Source organism: Ictalurus furcatus, chromosome 10, assembly GCF_023375685.1.
Source record: "Ictalurus furcatus strain D&B chromosome 10, Billie_1.0, whole genome shotgun sequence".
Taxonomy (NCBI): Eukaryota; Metazoa; Chordata; class Actinopteri; order Siluriformes; family Ictaluridae; genus Ictalurus; species Ictalurus furcatus.
Genome location: NC_071264.1, coordinates 8,036,824 through 8,057,888, shown reverse-complemented (window position 1 = coordinate 8,057,888; position 21,065 = coordinate 8,036,824). Strand labels below are relative to the sequence as shown.

Here is a 21,065-nt window from a genome sequence, read left to right as displayed (position 1 = left end):
CAAATCCCCACAGCTATGTTCCGAAATCTAGTGGAAAGCCTTCCCAGAATACTCTTAGTTCTAAAACAACATGAAAATGACATAATGTATATAAAACATATGTCAAACACACTCACAAACTAATTTACCAAAGAGGACAGACACTTAGCAAGAGAGTTGCAAAATCACAAGTTAAATCAGTACCTCTGTGATCCAGACTCATCAAAAACTATCTGTTGCTTGCCTTATGGCAGATTACAGAATGACCATTTGCATGGAATCTATATCTAACGCACGAAGATCTTTTCTGTGGCTTAGTGGTTAGCACATCTACCTCAAACCTCCAGCACTGGGGGTTCAAATCCCGCCTGTGTGGGCAGGGTTTGCATGTTCCCACTGTGCTTTGGATGTTTCTTCTGGCTACTCCAATCTCCTCCACCAGTCCAAAGACATTTGTTGTAGGCTGGTTGGCATTTCCAAATTTTCTGTAGTGTTTGAATGTGTGTGCGATTGTGCCCTGTGATCGGTTGGCACCCCGTCTAGGGTGTCCCTCGCCTTGTGCCTCGAGTTCCCTGGGATAGGCTCTAGGCTCCCTGCGACCCTGTGTAGGATAAGCAGTATGGATGGGGATTGATAGATGGATGATTTGCTAGTGTAACCTGTTAAATATACAGTCGGATGATACCTAACTAGCATGTGTGATCTATAGACTTTGCTTTTGATATTATGATAAGCATTACTGCAGCAAACAGGAAAGGTCAAGTCATAATAACAGCATGTTTGTCTTTAACCCTAACCCTAACCCCTAACCCTAACCCTAACTTTCAGTTTTGATGACATTTGGCCATCCTCAATCACCAAAGTACAAAATGAGCTATGTAGAATATGCTCAAAAGCGATTTAGCGCTGTGGCTTGTTTGGCGTTTATTTAATGTTCAATGAAAAACGTGATGAAAACTATCAATGGGAAGAAAAACAGATAAAGAGAGACAAGATAGGAGGGGGGAACAGGCAGGTTCAGAAGATGCAGGTGACATTTACCAAAAATCCCTCTGAGCAACAGTATCACAGAAAGCCCATTCTCTACATCGGATATTTATGAATTGATTTGGCATTGTCAGTAAAAGGTGCACGTTGTCAATGGCAATAATCATTTTGAATCGTATGTCTTCATGTTAAACTTGCACACGGCTTACTGGCCTTTTTGTTTATGTTACGAAGTGTAGACGGAGACAAGCGCGGGCGAGCGGAGAGATGACGTGAGAATGAACACAAAACGAGAATCGAATCGGGACAGAGCAGGTAAGCTATGTATCAGGGGCGTAGGCAAAAGCGTAGTGAGAGACGAGCGTTAAGTCGAGCACCAGGGAAAACACTTCTATGAAAATCGTCTTGGTAAACAAACAGAGACGAGGCTGCTGAGCGGTTACTTCGCAAGCGGCTAATGCTAGGGAGGCCCTTATATAACCTTAGGTGTTTGCAGGTGTTCGTAATTAGAACTCTGGCGAACTTGAGCGCGGGTATGACTGGGAAGTGTAGTCCTCCTCCGCCATGTCCCTGGGCGGCACTACATGTTGTGAGCTGCCGCGCCGATTTCGCCGTGTCGTAACAGTTTATCATCTTGAATTGCTGGCTCAACTACTCTGCATCTGTATGTTTCAGGCCTCATTATGCCTGCCATATTGCTTTGTTAAAGTAAAGACACTTAACAGATTTTATGCATCTCCGAGCGGGTATGTTGGTGCCGATGGTAAAGCAGTGTCATGTTTCCTGTCGAGTACGAGGCAGTTCGTTAGATCCGCTTCTAGGTGCTAAGTGAAATTGAAGCGAAATTCATTCTTAGGATTCACCTCAATCATTCTGAAACCTTTCACAAAAGCTTGTGACTTTTTAAAGATCTTATTGATCAGATGAGTAGATGGGCTAAACCAACATTTCCCATCCATCCATCCATCCATCCATCCAACTGCTTATCCTACACAGGGTCGCAGGGAGCCTATTCAAGGGAGCTCAGGCACAATGCGGGGGACACCCTGGATGGGGTGTCAACTCATCACAGGACACAATCACACACACATTCATACACTATGGACAATTTGGAAATGCCAATAAGCCTACAACACATGTCTTTGGACTGGGGGAGGAAACCGGAGTACCCGGAGAAAACCCCTAAATCACGGGGCGAACATGCAAACCCCGCACACACAGGGTAGAGGCAGGATTCAGAACCCCAAACCCCGGAGGTGCGAGACATGCTAACCAATAAGCCACCGTGCCCCCCAATCCCAATCCACTACATATTATATATTTTTTTCCTTAATCTACATGGTGCATTCAATTATTTTGATAATTCCTGTCCTTGGTCAGTCTCCATGATGGAGACTACAATTACCTCCCTAAGCAGATAAGAAACATCTATATCCCAAAAATGGAGGAGAAAATAAATACTGATGTTTGTTTTTCAGGATTTAACATGTAGGTAGGCAGACCGAGAGATGCACTCAAAGATTAGCTAAAGTCCTGGGATTTCGAGATTAACCATTTTCAGCATAATGTTGGGAATCTAAGCCTGTCCTCTATCAGAGCTCCAGTGAGCTCTGCTTCTCTACAGTAATTAGCTGCCTGACATTTCACTTAATGCAATAGAAAAAAAAAAAAACACACAAAAAAAACCATGGCAGTAGCGTGATGATCTGATATCAGTAATTGGAACTTGCTTTTTGGTGTTGTTCATCTCAGCACTGGTGCCGGTTAATTCTGATGCCTGTAGAGATATCATTAAAAAAGCTTAAATTGAAGCTCTTCCCAAAGGACACTTCTCCTCTAATCACGTGTGTCTATGCATGGTGTATACCCTGTACAGAGAAAGGAACAGAGTACAGATTGAGATCAGATCAGTACAGTGAGAAAAGGAGGCTGGGAGATGATTTAGGGACGTATCATTTCCCCCTGCTTATGTTGCGGCTGTTTGATGACATGAGGCTTTTTGGCACCCCTGGCTATGATTACATTCTGTGTTAGCATCTCATTGAGGCCACCTTTGCTATCAAATCAAAGTCAAGCCAATTGTCCTTGCTCAAGCTGACAGCTTAATTTCCTGTCACTCGCTGCTGTGGTCCATCTGACCATTGTCATTAACACTGATTTTTGAAGTGCCTACTCCGGGTGCATGCACGCTCGATCATTATATGTCTAAGAGAGCATTACAGGCTGAGGGTGTCTACTTAGAGGTACAGCATGTATCACATTCTGCATCAAGCAAGTGTTATATGTTAAATGCTTAAATTAAAAGTGCCACGTTTGTGCAGCTACAATGCTGAAAAGCTCACAGGCAAGTACAATGCATCATGTTGCTAGAGTGCCTGAGCTATATTTATGTGCACACCAAGTCTCGGTACTTTAAAGCATTACTGCATTAAAGAGAAGTGAGGAGTGTGTCTTTTTAAAGAGCACAGGACCAGAGACTGCATTTAATTCCTCCCCGTTTCTTCTCCCTCATTAATTAATATCTGCCTCAGGGCTGTGTATAAACAAGACAAAACCAAAAAAAAAAAAAACGAATATGAAATATTCCGGCAAAGATGAGGAATGATTTTTGGTTCTGCGCAAAACTTGTTTTAAAAAAATAAACATTGTAACATGCATTATGCATTCTTTAATGAATATTCTTAATTGCTTCAGAGCTCACAAAAGTAAGCAGGTAAAAGTTCTTCATGTGTTTGATTTTGAGAAGCCATCAATAATAGCATCCTGCTAGAGATTGTTTTATTATGTAGAATTTTCTCACAGATTCCAAATGCTGTGTAGTCCTGGAATTTGTTAAAAAAAAAAGAAAAGAAAACGTTAATTAAAAATGCCAGTTATTAGGTCCCTGGTTCAGTCTGGAGAGGGTTACTGTCTGTGCGGAGTTTCTCTCTGTGTTCTTCTGACGTTCACATGGGTTTCTATGGTTTCCTCCCAGTGTCTAAAACCGTTCAGATAGGTGGATTTCTCTACACTAAATTGCTCTTAGGTGTGAATGTGTAGGTGCATGGTGCTGACATGGACTGATGTCCCAGTCTCTCACCATGTCCCCAGTGTTACTGGGATAAGCTTCAGATCCACCGTGCCATTGCTATTAGCTAAAATATTATACATGTGTTATTATGGGTTACCACTAAAGGTGGTGAATGCTATTTGGCTAAACTCCTTACAGAGACTCCTAACAAGTCTCTTAATGCTTACAACCTTGTCGTTTGTGGTCACATTCAAGATGTAATGTTTTACAATTACAACCCTGAGGACTTAGTGGCACTGAAAGCCAAGGTGCTGCCTAAACAGATGCCATTGTTAGCCAAACAAAGTTAGCTAACTATAGGTAACTTCTGAGTATACAGTGAGGGAAAGAAGTATTTGATCCCCTGCTGATTTTGTACGTTTGCCCACTGACAAAGAAATGATCAGTCTATAATTTTAATGGTAGGTTTATTTGAACAGTGAGAGACAGAATAACAACAAGAAAATCCAGAAAAACGCATGTCAAAAATGTTATAAATTGATTTGCATTTTAATGAGGGAAATAAGTATTTGACCCCCTCTCAATCCAAAAGATTTCTAGCTCCCAGGTGTCTTTTATACAGGTAACGAGCTGAGATTAGGAGCACACTCTTAAAGGGAGTGCTCCTAATCTCAGCTTGTTACCTGTATAAAAGACACCTGTCCACAGAAGCAATAAATCGATCAGATTCCAAACTCTCCACCATGGCCAAGACCAAAGAGCTCTCCAAGGATGTCAGGGACAAGATTGTAGACCTACACAAGTCTGGAATGGGCTACAAGACCATTGCCAAGCAGCTTGGTGAGAAGGTGACAACAGTTGGTGCGATTATTCGCAAATGGAAGAAACACAAAAGAACTGTCAATCTCCCTCGGCCTGGGGCTCCATGCAAGATCTCACCTCGTGGAGTTGCAATGCTCATGAGAACCGTGAGGAATCAGCCCAGAACCACACGGGAGGATCTTGTCAATGATCTCAAGGCAGCTGGGACCATAGTCACCAAGAAAACAATTGGTAACACACTACGCCGTGATGGACTGAAATCCTGCAGCGCCTGCAAGGTCCCCCTGCTCAAGAAAGCACATATACATGCCCGTCTGAAGTTTGCCAATGAACATCTGAATCATTCAGAGGACAACTGGGTGAAAGTGTTGTGGTCAGATGAGACCAAAATGGAGCTCTTTGGCATCAACTCAACTCGTCGTGTTTGGAGGAGGAGGAATGCTGCCTATGACCCCAAGAACACCATCCCTACTGCCAAACATGGAGGTGGAAACATTATGCTTTGGGGGTGTTTTTCTGCTAAGGGGACAGGACAACTTCACCGCATCAAAGGGACGATGGACGGGGCCATGTACCGTCAAATCTTGGGTGAGAACCTCCTTCCCTCAGCCAGAGCATTGAAAATGGGTCGTGGATGGGTATTCCAGCATGACAATGACCCAAAACACACGGCCAAGGCAACAAAGGAGTGGCTCAAGAAGAAGCACATTAAGGTCCTGGAGTGGCCTAGCCAGTCTCCAGACCTTAATCCCATAGAAAATCTGTGGAGGGAGCTGAAGGTTCGAGTTGCCAAACGTCAGCCTTGAAACCTTAATGACTTGGAGAAGATCTGCAAAGAGGAGTGGGACAAAATCCCTCCTGAGATGTGTGCAAACCTGGTGGCCAACTACAAGAAACGTCTGACCTCTGTGATTGCCAACAAGGGTTTTGCCACCAAGTACTAAGTCATGTTTTGCAGAGGGGTCAAATACTTATTTCCCTCATTAAAATGCAAATCAATTTATAACATTTTTGACATGCGTTTTTCTGGATTTCTTTGTTGTTATTCTGTCTCTCACTGTTCAAATAAATCTACCATTAAAATTATAGACTGATCATTTCTTTGTCAGTGGGCAAACGTACAAAATCAGCAGGGGATCAAATACTTTTTCCCTCACTGTATCTAGTTTTAGATAGCTAGTTTCTAGCAATAGGCATGTTAACTAGCTAGAAAGATACGCCTGTTACATTTTTTTTGTTAGCACACCAACTTCACTGATGTGATAGTTAGCTACTTGCTGTAGCTGAGATGAAATGGGTCTGGAGATCCTCTGCCCAAAATGGTCTGATTCGTTAGTATGCGGTAAAAACTAATGTGCTTGTGAACACTTTTGGTTCTGACACCCAACAGCAGAACTTGACATTTTAGAAAAAAAAAATCTGGCTTGCTACTAAAAATTCTAAAAATTACTGTAGTCGTTTACCATGATTTTACAACCAGGGGCTGTCGTCACTGTGATGTATATCAATCAGGGGTCTATAGCCAGGCAAGATGATTGCTTGGCAGGTAGGAGAGACTGCTTGTCCTGAATGGTTGGAAGTTGGTAGCTCACATTATGTTTTGTTTTTTTCTACAAGGGCTTGGGGCAATACTGAGACTTTGAGCACATATTTTGCCGTAATAGAACAACTTTGACAACCATAGCAATAAGTTTCTGATTAAAAACTCTGATCATTGATGCCACCAAGCAGATGATTTGCCTGTCATCTTAAAGGTTTTGGTATTCAGCCCTGTAAGACTGATGGGTCAGTGCTGCTTAAGCTTTACGTTCAGTGTGCATTTTCTGATTTTTTTAGGGGTTGGGAGGGGTCTTGGTGTCTGTTTTCTAATTCCTGTTCACGTTTACGCAGCCACAGTTTACTTGAAAGCTGTAAATACGACAGTGTCAGTCTGCCACTTTCTGCTGCCATTCTGGTGTGACATTCGCCTACTAACTTTCTGGGTCATTTGGAACCAAAATGTTGTGTTTGCTAGACACAGTACTCATGAATCAGCAAGGATATTTAAATAAAGGTGCTCATCTGTCATTTGAGTGAAGCGCTGAAAAGCTGCCCAAAGGCTGCCTGGCTCCAAGCCTGAAGGAGCTGGGCTGTGTTCAAAAAGTGCTTTCGGCAAAGCCTGCTCGCCCAACTATCAAGCTGCCTCGTGCCCTTCAGCTAGCTTGCCGCTTTAATCTTCCTGTGTGTTGGGAATGTGAACTAATGAGATAAATTAGGGCTCATTAGCCTAAAGCTAAGATATCATCTGTGTGCAGAGATAAAATACAGATTCCTTTGAGCCGGAGCAACAGCAAACAGGGAGACTTGGGAAACATATACATTCAGCAGTTATTTATAGATATTCAGATTCATAGATCCTGAATACAATAGTCATGTGTTTACTTACAGTCATGTGAAAATAAGTACATCCCATGGAAATTGTTGTATTTTTTTATATATATATATATATATATATATATATATATATAATATATATATATATATATATATATATATATATATATATATATATATATATATATATATATATTTGGACAAGCAAACATTTGATCATCTTTGAGTGCCTATTAATGAAGTTGATGTACTTGAACAAAACCACAAGGAAAATAGGCATTTTTAATCATTTATTCAACAGAAATATCAATAGATGTGATATTCTTCTGTGGAAAAAGTAAGTACACCCTTGGCCTCAGAAGCTAATATTGCCTCCTTCAGCAGAAATAACTTCTTGTAGGTGTTTTGCATAATTTTCCACCAGGCTTGCTGGAATTTTTGACCACTCTTCCAAGCAATATTCTTTCAGTTGCAAGATGTTTGAGGGTTTTCTTGCATGTACTGCCCATTTCAAATCCCCCCACATTTCAAGGGGATTTAAATCCGGGCTTTGACAAGGCCATTACATAACCCTCCATTTCTTCTTTTTGAGCCATTCCTTGTTGGATTTACTAGTGTGCTTAAGATCATTATCTTGTTGAAAGGTCCACTTTCGGTTCAACTTCAACGTTTGGACAGATGATCTTACGTTATCTTCAAGCACTCTTTGATATGATGCAGAATTCATAGTTGAATCAATGAATGCAAACTGTCCAGTCCCTGAGGCAGTGAAGCAACCCCAAACCATAACATTACCACTACCGTGCTTCACAGTTGGTATGAGGTGCTTCTCCTGAAAAGCTGTCTTTGGTCTGCACCATACATGTCTGCTGTTACTGTGGCCAAACAACTTTATCTTTGATTCCTCTGTCTAGAGCACATTATTCCAAAAGGCCTGGTCTTTGCCTATATGCTCAGTGGTAAACTGTAGTCTTGCAAAGGCTTTTTCCTGACACGCCTCACATGCAGGTCAAATTTGTGCAATCTCTTTCTGATTATAGAAGCATGCACGTTGACACCAACAGTTGCAAGACTTACTAGCAGATCCTGTGATGAAATTTTGGGGTTTTTGAGACTTCTTTTTGCATCAGACGGTATGCTCTTGGGCTGAATTTACTGGGATGACTGGTCCTGGACAAATTGGCAGTAGTAGTGAAATCTTATTTTAAATAATCTACAAAAATAATTCGGAGATCTTTTTAAATTCCTTGCCAGACTCCTAGGAATCCGCAATCTTTTTTTCTGAAGGCCTTACAGAACTCTTTAGATCTTGGCATGATGACCCTACACACCTCAATAACAAAGGGAACACCAGACACTAGATATGAGATGGGTATAAATCTCTCTAAATAGAGATTTCACCCACACACCCTAAGCAGGTTCAAATCACTGGCACCCAATCTTTCACACCTGATTAAAATTTTTATGGATTTGAAGGTGTGATAAATGTAAGCGTGCATTTACTTTTTCCATGTGACTGATCTGTTTTCTGTTTATTTAAATTGTGAAAATTACTACAAAATCTCAATTTTATGTCATTTGATAGAATGTGTCAACTTTATTAATAGTCACTGTTTCAAAGAGGATCACATGCTTGTCCAAATATGTCAAAAAACAATTAATTTCGAAAGGGTGTACTTATTTTTTCGTGACTATAATGTGCTCATTATCTTTATTAAGAATGTTACAACAACACTAGTGGCATGTTGATATGTGGAGAGATTATATATATACATAGTCAGGAGCCATGTGTATTAAATGTATTAATTTGCTTTTTATTCTTTTTTTTTTTTTTTTTCAGATAGATCACATAGAACACAGCCTTAGACAATAGCAGTTGAGCTTATCCATACAATTGTATGCCTCGTTTCTTTTGCCCAGCGTATGGTGGATCCCTCTGTGTGTGACTGTGTGTATGTGTGTTCAGGACAGGATTTGGTGAAACGGTAGAAGGATGTTTTTTTGTTTGTTTTTTTAAAACATGGGTTTAATTCAATTACACATTGAAGTGGTAGACTTTGATGGCCAAAAATACCCCTGGTCTGACTAATGCAGCGATCAATCCCTCTCCATGCCTAACTTGTGTAATTAGACAATAATGAGGGCGCAACTGCATTATGCTGGATCTCCAGCTATGTGTTGACCTCAGCAACTTATACTCCATTAGACAACAAATAGCTCGCAAGGCCAGGGTAATAAACCATGCATTCCACCTCAGTGGGAGACCTGAACAGGCTTTGCACGAGACACCTCAGGATGGTCTTTCTATGCCACCAAGATTGGATTTAGGATGAAAAAAAAATTACGTGTTTAGGTCAAATTTAGGTCGTGGAGTAATTTAGGGCACACACAGACACACACTTGCTCACAGAATGGCAACCACTAGTACACCACACACGCACATCTTTGCAAGCCGTGAAAAATGAGCAAACTCGGAGTGAATAGAGTGAGTTGGGGGAAAAAAAAGAAACACCCCAAACAAACGGAGACAAATGACAAACAGAAAAGTTATTTCTATCTGTCTGGCTTTGGGTTAAAGCGCACATAAGATCATCCGCATCTCTTGAATGTTTTGTTCTCTTAAATGAAAGGGAGCGCACGGCGTCGCACTACACTGATGAGTGCGCAGGAAGAGAGAAGACGCTCGTGTCAGATGCCGCTTCGAGCTCTGAGCGCAAGCCGGTGTGCTGCCTTTCATTATTTGTTGAGGTTATGTCGAGGGTGTCAAAAATATCACGCTCGTCACTGCGTTTGGGCAGGAAAAAAAAAAACTCAATTAGAAACCAACATAAAGTTTCTTTTTCTCTCTGACACCAAACTTATATCTCTTCACCTGGGTATAGATAAACCTGCTGCAAAACAGGGAGAGAAGAAGAAAAAAAAAAACAGGAAAAAAGAGAGCTTTCTTGGTGGATAAATAAATATATAAAGCAATAAATAGGTGAATAGTTCTGTCTGTCATGTCTGTGTGAAAATAAAGGATAATAGGAGGCTTTTTTAAATACTGCAGTATTGTTTAACTTGTTCCTCAGGTGACTACATCAGGTGTCATAACTAGTCAGTCATGGGCTCTTTTAGGTCCTGAGGTGTGTAAAAATTCACTCGAGTACACAGTCGAGACGAAACGAGTACACATTGCATTTTAGGAATGGAGAGATGGGAAACTGATGAGTACTCATTCTCTGTTCATAATACGGACCAGCACCACTTAAGAAATAAAACCAGTCCATATTGGATCAGGTATCTCCTTTTACAGCCGTTTGTTTTTTAGGAAAAAAAAAAGTTTTCACTCCACATATTTACAGTAGCGTCAGAGTTCCCCTGAATGAAAAAAAAATTTTTTTTTTCCTCATTTGTTGTTTACAAAGAGAAGCTACGGTGAATGCTTGAACTACAGACCTGACATTAATTCATCATTTGAATTCTGTCTCTACTGCTACACTGAAGCTCCAGACAGATTTTAAAAAAAGAAAAGCGAGAAAAAAACAGATCAAATCAAAGAGAAAAATGGATGCTCGGTTATCAAGTTTCACACAAAGACGAAATTTGAAGCCGGTATGAATTGTGAGGAAGTTTGTAGGAATTGTGATAGGCTCAAGATAATGAAAACACACATATACGAAGCAAATACACAGCCTGCTCAAAAGTCCTTATATATAAAATAAGATACCACATTCTCAAGAATCCCCCCGTCCTCTTTGTTCTCAAGTGCACTACAGTATATGAGCTTTCTGAGTGAGTAAGGCAGTATCACAGAACGTTAGCCAGGGACTCCACGCTGCGTTATGAATGGCAGGCTTAGATTTGAGGAAAAAAAAGAGAGAGAGAGAGAGAGAGAGAGAGAGAGAGAGAGAGAGGACAAAAAGAAAAATCCAAATGCAAGAAATTGTCACAATTAAAAAATAGCTGCCCTGAAAGTTTATCTCAGCATTGCAAAAAAGGTCATCAAACTGTAGTTGTATGTCATATGTGTTTTGTCTCATTTTGATAGAAATGTGCTGGCTGAACAAGCTCTTATTGACCGAGTTAAAGCGAAGGAGTTTGCCCGAACACGCGCGTGTAAAAAACAAAACAAAAAAAGCCCCGCTAGCGTGCCCAGATGTACGGTAGCTGGCTCGCTCAGTAAGAGCACGGACAGAGAAAGGACGACAAAGAAAACAAAACCCAACAGCAAAAGGAAACTCACAGAGTTTGACGGCTACTAAGGCAACAGTTGCCAAATACAATATAAGCCCATATATATTGCAACACAACTATATATTAATTTAATAAAATACACAATATAGCTCTTGTACACGTAACAATTTGGCTCATATGCACAGAGATTGCAGGGAAAAAAAAATCAATAAAAATATGTAATTTCGATGTAAACACATTAATTGGATACATTTTGCACATTAAAATGATATTGTGAAGAAGTGACAAATGTGAAGGGACATTTCCTTTTTTTTTCTCTTTTACACCATTCGTTTTCTTCGAATTCAAACCAGTGTCCTTTGTAGTGTAATAAATATCATTAACTGCGTTTACAGCATCAGTACACTTTTCTTTTTCTGATTTCCACTTTTTAAAATTTTTTAGAAAAGGTATAAATATTTTTGTTAATATCTGGACACTATACATAAGATCATATATGTATATATATATATATATATATATATATATATGTATGTATATATATATATATTATCTATATATTTATATAGATTTTTTTTTTCACAGTCGAGGAAATATGTCCCTAATATACATAATTATGATTGCCTTAATTTTAATGTAGGACGAGTAGAAGGTCACCTTAAAAGAAGTGACAAGAAGAAGACAGGTGAAGACAGTGTTCACACAAAGGACCAATGAGGAAAAGAGTAACAGTTTCACCAATCTGGAATGTTCCATATACACACATATATATGGGAGGAGGAACACAGCTTACACATATGATTAGAAATGGCGAGTGAAGAAATGGTAACATTTCTTAATTAAGCACCCCCGTTACCACCCCTCCCCCTCCCCAGAGATCAGAGATAATCAGAGATTATTTAGTATTTCATACAATGATGTTACAAAGTCAGAAAAGAGAAGAGTGTGGTTCGGTCTTGATGAGAGCCAACCGCATTTGGAGTGTTCTACATTTCAGTTGCGATTGTCAGAATCAACCTTTTCTTGCGGTTTGTGGTGTTCCGAGTCAGAAAGAAAAGTTTAGAGCTGGTGGGCACTTGAAGAAAAAAGCTTGCTAAGAAGCCAGAAACAGCAACTTCTGAAACTCCCTAAGAATCCCCTCCCCCAAAACACAACATGGCGTCCAGAAAACCTGGCTTTTTTTCTTTTATTTTTTGAGACAGTTTGTCAAAAGTACTTTTCTGTCCTAATTTGCCAAACCTCATGAGCACCTCACGCTTTGAGAGTGTTTCAAAGCTCACAGACTCTCGCCCTCTCTAACTGTTTGTCTTCTATTTTTTCATCACTGTATTAGTCTGTTCACTTCCTAACCACTGCAGCCTCGTTGCCTCGGCAGTCCTGCAGAAGTTTATCGATGTCTCTGACCACCTGCTCAGCATCCATGCCTCCTCGGCTTGGCTCTCCTCCGTGCTCCAGTGCTCCGTCTGGCTCATTAGCTGTTTCCTGGCTGATGCGTGAACGTGCCTCCAACAGCACTTTGGCTACAGGATCCGAGGCGGCAAGTGCGCAGTATCCCTGATCTCTACTCTGCTTTCCAGGAGAAGTGTAAAGTCCGTTGGGCCCTTCGTAGTGGCTGGTGCTGGGATTGACCTCGGCGCCGTCTGCAACACCTTTGGTTCCCTTGGTAGGGCTGCACGAAGCTGAGGGCACTTCCTGGAGCAGTGGGCTGAGAGCACGCTTGCCCTTGAGGTAGGGCTTGACGTTGGCCACCAGGACAGCATGTTCACGCCGCTCTTTGCCAAAAGTACAGAAGGTCTTCTTGCCACTGGGGTTGCCCGTTGCCTCATAGCTTTCTGGCTCAGTGGCCACTGCCTCCATTCCTGCAGGTACGAAAAGGTTTGTGCGGTAGTCAAGACCCTCAGCCTGCGCCATACCTGGTGCCGGGAACTGGGGCATCCAGCAGCGGTCCGAGTGACCCAGGACCCGGCACTCATCAGTGCAGTTCACGCAGTCCTCTTCTGCAGAGAGAGAAACAGATAGACAATTTAGTCAAAACTAAAACATTTCTTTTTCAGATATGTTTATGATTGTTCCAAAACCAAAGTGATTCAAGTCAAGTAGTAAGCATACTGTATTTCAAATAAAAAACTGACAAAAATGGTGTCTTTGAAAAGTAAATCAAAGACCCAGAGTTAGTACAGATCAACTAAGGTTGGCCAATGCTGGTCTCACATTGCCTTACCATTGCCTCAAGCTTTCTATGAAAGCCTGCTTTTGAACAAGCTTGGACTGGTGTTTGTAAAAAAAAAAAAAAAAAAAAATTAATAAAGAGAGAACTGTAAGACCCACCATCTTGGGTATCATCACCCATTATGGTGTATTATTTTACCATAATACTACTATTGCCTGAGTTATTTCCTTTCAGAGGTAGCTAAACAAACAAGCCTAGCTACCATTTTCTTGTTGCTGTGTGTATGTTTAAATGGCCGGCATTGGATTTCATTGCTCTGCTCAGACTGCTTGGTTATTTCATTACAATAAAGTATGCTACAGCATTTGAGAAGATGAGAAATGTTGAGCACATAATAGAAGCTGGAAATGAGATACTATGTGTGTGAGCATCATACAGTTGCTTTGATCACTTTATTTTCTGTTCTTCTGGACTGATTCACTAGGCTGAATCACACAACAAACTTTCAACAAGCTTAATCAATAGAAATCAATGTTGAAGAAGGCTGACAGGTCCCAATACTGTAGGTCAACACTATAAAACTATAAAGCCCAGCGGTTAAGACACTGGATGTTCGTGAGTTCAAATCCCAGCACTGCTAAGCTGCTACTTGTGGGCCATTGAGTAAGGCCCTTAACCCTTAACTGCTGTTGTATAAATGAGATAAATTTAAATTGCTCTGGATAAGGGTGTCTGCCAAATGCCCTAAATGTAAAACGTAACGTACTTTATACACTAGGGATCCACAGAGCCCTCTTTTTTCAATATTGTATTTTTTGGGTACTCTGAGTATCTGTCATATCTGATACTGATCACATACTAACATCTTAATACTCAAGCTGACTCTGCAAGCCTCTGTTGCCGAATTATGCATCAGACAGGCTGTGTCCTGTGTAGTGTCAGTCAATGGAGTCTTGCAAGCCAGTCCTCTAGCTTTCCCTAGAGAGTCTGACAGGTTTCAACACTGAAAGTGGTTACAGGTAAAGGCCATTTGAATGAAACAGCAATTGACCAGCCACAGACCTTTCCTGGAGCCTGTCAGAAACCTCAGGAGAGATCACATTTACACACCACTGATTTCTTAAAACAAAACTCTGTGATAACTTTTAAAGATCTTAAGCATCTGTCAATTGTTTATCAATCCAGACTACTCCAAATCCATACATTTTCTGTACTCCGAGCACAAGGAAGGGGACACCCTGGATGGGATGCCAAGCGAGTGACCACACACTCACTACGGACAATTTGGAAATGGCAGTCAGCCTACAAGGCATGTCTTTGGACTGGGGGAGGAAACTGGAGTACCCGGAGGAAGCCCCCGAAGCACTGCGAGAACATGCTGGTTGAGTGAGTGTTTCAATGAGCATGATCAAGACGATGGCAGTGAAGACTCCATCCTCTCTCATCCCCCATCTCTCCACCCCCAGCAACATAGCAAAACAACAACAGTTCTGTTTTGGCAAAAAATGTCTAGTGCTGCTATCATAAATTTATGTCACTGGGCTTTGAAGCTCTCCCATGGCAGCCCTTGTATCTTTTCAACCAAGTGCCTAGCGCTGCATGCCACAAAGTGTGTGTGTGTGTGTGTGTGTGTGTGTGTGTGTGTGTGTGTGTGTGCATGCCTCTTTCATCTTCATTCTGGATTATTATTGGTTTGGGTTTTTTGATGGCGTGTAAAGTGGGTCCAGGAATTGTAAATTGGGGGGAGAGAGAGGAGGGCCACACACACACACACACACACACACACACACACAAATAAGGGCCTAGCAAGTCCTAGTGCAAAAGAAAGGCAGAGACTGAAAGAAACTGAGGGATGGACAGGTGCTGTCCTGTGAATATTCAAGTTCAAAGGGATGAGGTATGGCTGTGCTTCTGAAATTCAGTGTGTGTGTGTGTGTGTAAGAGTAAGAGTCAACATGAAGCAGGGCCTGCTGCTCTGTGCACTGATTTATGGCTTACATATGACACCTCATGTATATTTATTATTCTGAAGTTTCAGTTTTACAGAAGTTAAGCATGGTGGGAAGAACAGGAAGACTTAATCTAGTATCTAGTAATTATTAATCAATAATCTAGTACCAAAGCACTACCAGTCCTTCTATGGCTCCTTGCATCTCCGGTGCATACATGATCAAAAATACCATATTAAAATAACTCTTGATATCTTGTTTCCCTTTAGTTTGATTGTCTGAAATAAAATAAAGAGCACAATGGGAGATGCTCCTAAATGTGTTTAATAACACTAATAACTATTTCTATTCTAAAGTGTCTGGGGCCACACAATGCCTTCTACATTTGCTTCTTGGACTCCCAAAGGTGCTTGTTATACATAGCAGTTTTCCATCATTTTTACTCATTTTATACAGGGGAGGGTGATTTGCACCTGGCTTACATCACTTTATGTTCTGAGCTTTAGCACCAGGATAAGCCATGTATATCTGGTTTAACATTTTTGTCCAATTCTTAAGTAAGTAAGAGATGCAGATTTTTCAGAAAAATTGAGGATTTCAGGAAAACTAGCGAACCCCAGAGTGTGCTCCTTGGAAATGGCTCTACCATCTATATGCTGTGTATGTGTATTATATATATATATACATACATATATAAACCTGGCCATAGTTCAGGGCTCTAGTGTTTTGTTTTGTTTTTAACATGAAACTGTGACATTTGTAGTAGATGCTCCAATGTGGTTTGTTTTGTCATACATGCATTTATACATGCATTTATTCAAATTATTTACCAGAAGGCATTTTATCAAGAAAGTAAAGAGTTTTTACAGACTTTCAGCGTTTTTATTTATCCACTCTGGTCTAGTTAGTGAAGTGCTCTAAAACAGAATGTGTTAAGATGATTGGACAGAGAAGTATGCATTTATTCTTGGCTTCAAGTTCAAAACGGATGTCACATAGTTAGTGTTAATGTGAAGTACCAGTGTGAAGCACGGCTACTTCAAACTGATGTAGCTTTTTAAATTTATAGCCATGAATGAATCGATAATGGTAAAAGAGTTAAACATGTTGTCACCATTCAGTCATTCAAGATGTGGCCTTCTGTCTCCTGACAGGAAGAAAATGCACTCTTTGATTTTGTATTTAACTTAATGCAATTTTGCCAAATAAAGCTTAAAAAAGGGTTTACATTTAATTATCACCGCTCAGTGTAAACCCAATGATAAAATGCAATTTTCCTGTTCAATCTTCTACAACTCAGGTGGAAGAGAAGGTTGCCCACTAATCGTAGGGTTGGGGTTTGATTCCCGGCCCACATGACTCCACATGCCAAAGTGTCCTTGGGCAAGACACTGAACCCCAAGTTACTCCTAATTGCAAGCTAGCGCCTTGCATGGTGGCTCTTGATGTGTGTGAGTGTGTGTGTATGTGAATGAGACACAAAGTAAAGCACTTTGTAGAACTACTAAGGTTAAAAGGTGCTGTATAAGTGCAGATCATTTACCATTTAACCATGATACATAAAAACAAATCACTTTTTTAGTATTTGTGGCTACTGATCTGACATCACACATGGGACTACCTGATCATCAGTAAAATGAATAAAAATGTCTACACTAAACTAATTAAAAACCATATTGCTATCACAATATGTAATGTAAATGTAAATGATATGTGTTAGAAACAGCCACAACAGCACACACAAAGACAATTTTTTTTAAGAATGAGAGGAGCTGATGTGATTGGATATCACAGGAGCACACTTCACCGTGCCTCTTTTTAAAAATACACCTCTCTTCTTTACCAATGCTCATAAAAAAGCCAAAAAATACAAAAAAAAAATAAAATAATTTGTGATCTTATGCCTTTTTTTTGCATGAAATGAAAATAAGGCTCAGTGCTGTACGCACCTTCCAAAAAAAAATTCTGAAAAAATTCTGAACAAAAATGATTACCTCTCCAATTTAAAACGATATAATATATAAGACTGCATTTTATAGAGCACTTACTGAGGCAAAAATAGCAGCATTTACCTTTTGCACAGCATAGACACTGTTTCCTTTTTCATCAGATACTCAGTGAAAATAAATGATCAACCTTTGACCTTATAATCATCATTAATCATATTTTAAATGGCTCCATCATATCAATGAAAAAGGCCAATGGTGCAATGAAAAATGATCATTGCTCTCTCTGGCTCCTGAGTCGCTATTGTTTTTGATTTCACTGCATGTGGCCAACCGATGCCTTTCCCTGCTCTCTCTCTCTCTCTCTCTCTCTCTCTCTCTCTCTCTCTCTCTCTCTCTCTCTCTCTGTGTGTGTGTGTGTTTAGGGATTCAGGTAACCTTGGAAAAAAAAGTTTTTCAGATTCATCAAAGCACTGCTTCCCAACAGAGTGTAGAAAAAGTTAACGCCAGATTGTAGCTACTTACGACAAAGTCAGAGTGTAGGCTACTGAAACACAAACACACTTGAGATCAAGGTGACTGACAGAGCATGTGAACCCATTAACCCCAAACGGCGGGAGTGTTTTTGTCACAGTCTTGTGTGTGTGAGGGGCCTGTGAGAGGGGTGGGGGGGTTGTGTGGGGTGTGAAGAGTCAGCAGACTCACTTTGAGCCCAGGGGAGAACTCTTCTAGATGGGGAGATGAGAGAGCGAGGTTTGGTGGTGGAAAAACCCTATAAGAGTATTTGGAGACATTTGAGATGCAGTACATTTTATTGAGGAGAAAAGATGGGGTGGCTGGTCTCCAGTGTGAACACACACACACACACACACACACACACAGGATTTCACTGTGTTGTATTTTTTTCATGAAGCACTGCATGGTTGGCTGCATGTGGGTGTATATGTTAGGGCTGTCAGAACAAATTTCACTGTTCACAGTGCTCAAAAGCTATTGCAATTTTTTTTTATTCAAAGGTTTAGTATTCTTTATTTAACCTTTAGTCGCATAACATTTACCGGAACATGCATTTCTACACTTGCTTGACCTCTATGCCACTTCCAGTAGGTAATGGCTATGAATAAATGCATGTCATATATAACATACTTTACTGTCACGTATTTCAATGTATTGTTTGTATCATTCTTTAAAAATAAAAATAAACAAATAATAATTTTGTTTATTGATTTTATGTAAAAATGTGAAAACAACAACGACTGTTGTTTGTGTAGGAAAAGGATTTGTATTTTTACTATATTTTTCTATTCCAACAAGTAAACAAGCCAAAAACTACAAGGCACAATCAAGAGAAACCAAAGGAATATTAATATCAAGGTTTTTTTTCCTCCATGAAAAATTTAACAGTCACTTTTTTCTGTGTTGATGATCCTGTCACCTGAGAAATGGAAAATCTAGCTAAATATCAGAACAACAAAAATATTCCTGTGAGTTAATAAATAAATATAATAAACAGTCTGTATAGGATTTCGCGGAATTTCTTTGTGAGTTGCTGCGGCCAAAAATGCTTGATTTTGCTGCGCAGTTTTTCAAAATTGAGAGTTTTTCTGCTTTTTCTGTGGAAAACTACTTGAATTGGCGAGACTGCAATTGTACGAAATTGTTTTGTCTTTCGCAGTGATGTTTGTTGGTAAATAAGACCTTTTAGCTGTACTCATGATTCGAAGAGGGCGTGATTTTGCCCAAATCTGCAAAAAATCTGCGGTAATTTTGAAAAATTGCAAGCTCCTCTGAATATGGCAGAGTTTGCTTGATTTTGCGTTCATTTCTGCGGTTGCGAAATCCTGGAGGGAATGAATATGCAACATTATTATGTTTAGGATAAAATTATGATACTGTCTTCTCTTGTGTTTCAGAAGGCAGTACAATCTTTTACCTTTTGTAGCATGTTGTAGCGCTACCGCTAGCATTCACATGAGCAATTCAACATAAAATGATATGCAAATGAATAAACTAAAACATTCCAACGTTAAATCCATAGGCCGTTTGTAAAAGACTTAGACACTCCAATTATATGTACAAGTGCCAAGATTATTATGGTGAGATCATCTGAACCAAATATAGTGTGCAGAGTCATGGCTCCAAGAGTACAACATAATCTGGACTTGAAGGGAATATGACTTCTCGGGACTGATTGCTCATTCAGCGAGGGGCATATTAAGGCATAAATAATCCATGGCTGACACATCTCTACGCAGCCAGTCAAGAGGAACTGAACCACCTATAGATTATGCATGCCTGGGTGGAGCAAGTGACCTTGAATCCTTAACAACATGGCACGTGATGCAAACGGAAGCTGGATAGAAATCAGGAAGCCGAGTGTGGAAATCAGGAAGCGGCCACACAGGCACAGACACACATGCACACGCATGCATGGTTATTGGCGTTTTTGGATCCACTTAATTAAAGCTTTAAACCTGCTATTCCTGTGCTTTCCTGACTATCCACACACAAATCTATATATCGATCGGATGAAGAGCCCTCATTTCTGTGACACTATATATGACCAGCAGGATCAACATGCATTATCTCCCTCGGCTGCAAGGCCAGGTATTTCCTATCAACTCCACAATTACTAGCATTGACAGAGAGGGGGGGAGGGGAAGCACCTTGCTGTCAAGGCACACTGTGGTCTCTTATTGGAAATTGCACTGCTCCAACCACATGCTAGGATTCACCTCTGGCCATTTATCAGGCTAATGATGTGTATGGCAAATCTCATCACACTCTGTGCCCGAGAATGTCTGTAGGCAGAGAAGTGATCTGAGAAGGCCACCAGTTTTATGTGACTTGTAATAACACAACATCACATCATGGTAATGCTATCAGTATTAAGGCACTGAATGTGATGCTGTGCTGGGAAGGATTGCCAGTGTAAGCCCCACCCCCCACCACACCCCCAGTCTACTGGTCAAGAGTAACGGCTGTCATTGCCAGATTTTATTTTATTTTTTAGATATTAAAAATACTGTAGAATAATGTAATACAGTACATATTTTATAGTGGTATTAACACCTGCATATTCTTTAATAATAATAATAATAATAATAATTCCTTAGATTTATATAGGGCTTTTCTAGGCACACAAAGCACTTTACATTGTATGGGGGGAAAATCTCTTCAACCACCACCAGTATATAGCATCCAGTATGTAGCTTCTTCAGTGCCGGTTTTCCCCTTTCCCATTCTAGATCTTTCCTTCTTTCTCTCAGGAAAATGGGGACGCGTGAACTATTTTTTTTTTTATTACAGACAGCAGGAGAGAGACTGCAAGTTATAGGGACTGCGGGAGGGGAAAGCAGTGCAAGGAGTAGCTGAGGCTCTAGTGTATTCCTAATGCTCAGACTGGGTGCATTAAGGGCTCTTGCCAAATCTTTTATTAGCATCCCTATTTTTCAGGCCCGCTGTGTACACTCTCTCGCCAAGCTGATCCCACAGCAACGCTAGCGGCTTGCTGCTTCGCCTAGCCCACAACCGCAGACACCTTCCAACCTCACTCTCTCTCTCACTGGCTCTCTGTCACTCTATATATGTCTCTCTCTTTCTCTATCTCTGTCTCTCAGTCATCAAAGCAGACAGACAATGTTAAAGGAAAA

General features: G+C 40.5%; 1 protein-coding gene across 1 annotated transcript in view; it reads right to left on the bottom strand.

The window, feature by feature from the left end:
• Positions 1-11,968: 11,968 nt before the first annotated feature.
• Positions 11,969-21,065, bottom strand: part of pcdh17 (protocadherin 17) — a 76,201-nt gene continuing 67,104 nt past the window's right edge. Inside the window, exon 5 of the mRNA XM_053635567.1 lies at positions 11,969-13,344. Within this exon, the coding sequence (XP_053491542.1) occupies positions 12,686-13,344 (659 nt within the window). The 3' untranslated portion in view covers positions 11,969-12,685. The remainder of the gene's footprint in view (positions 13,345-21,065) is intronic.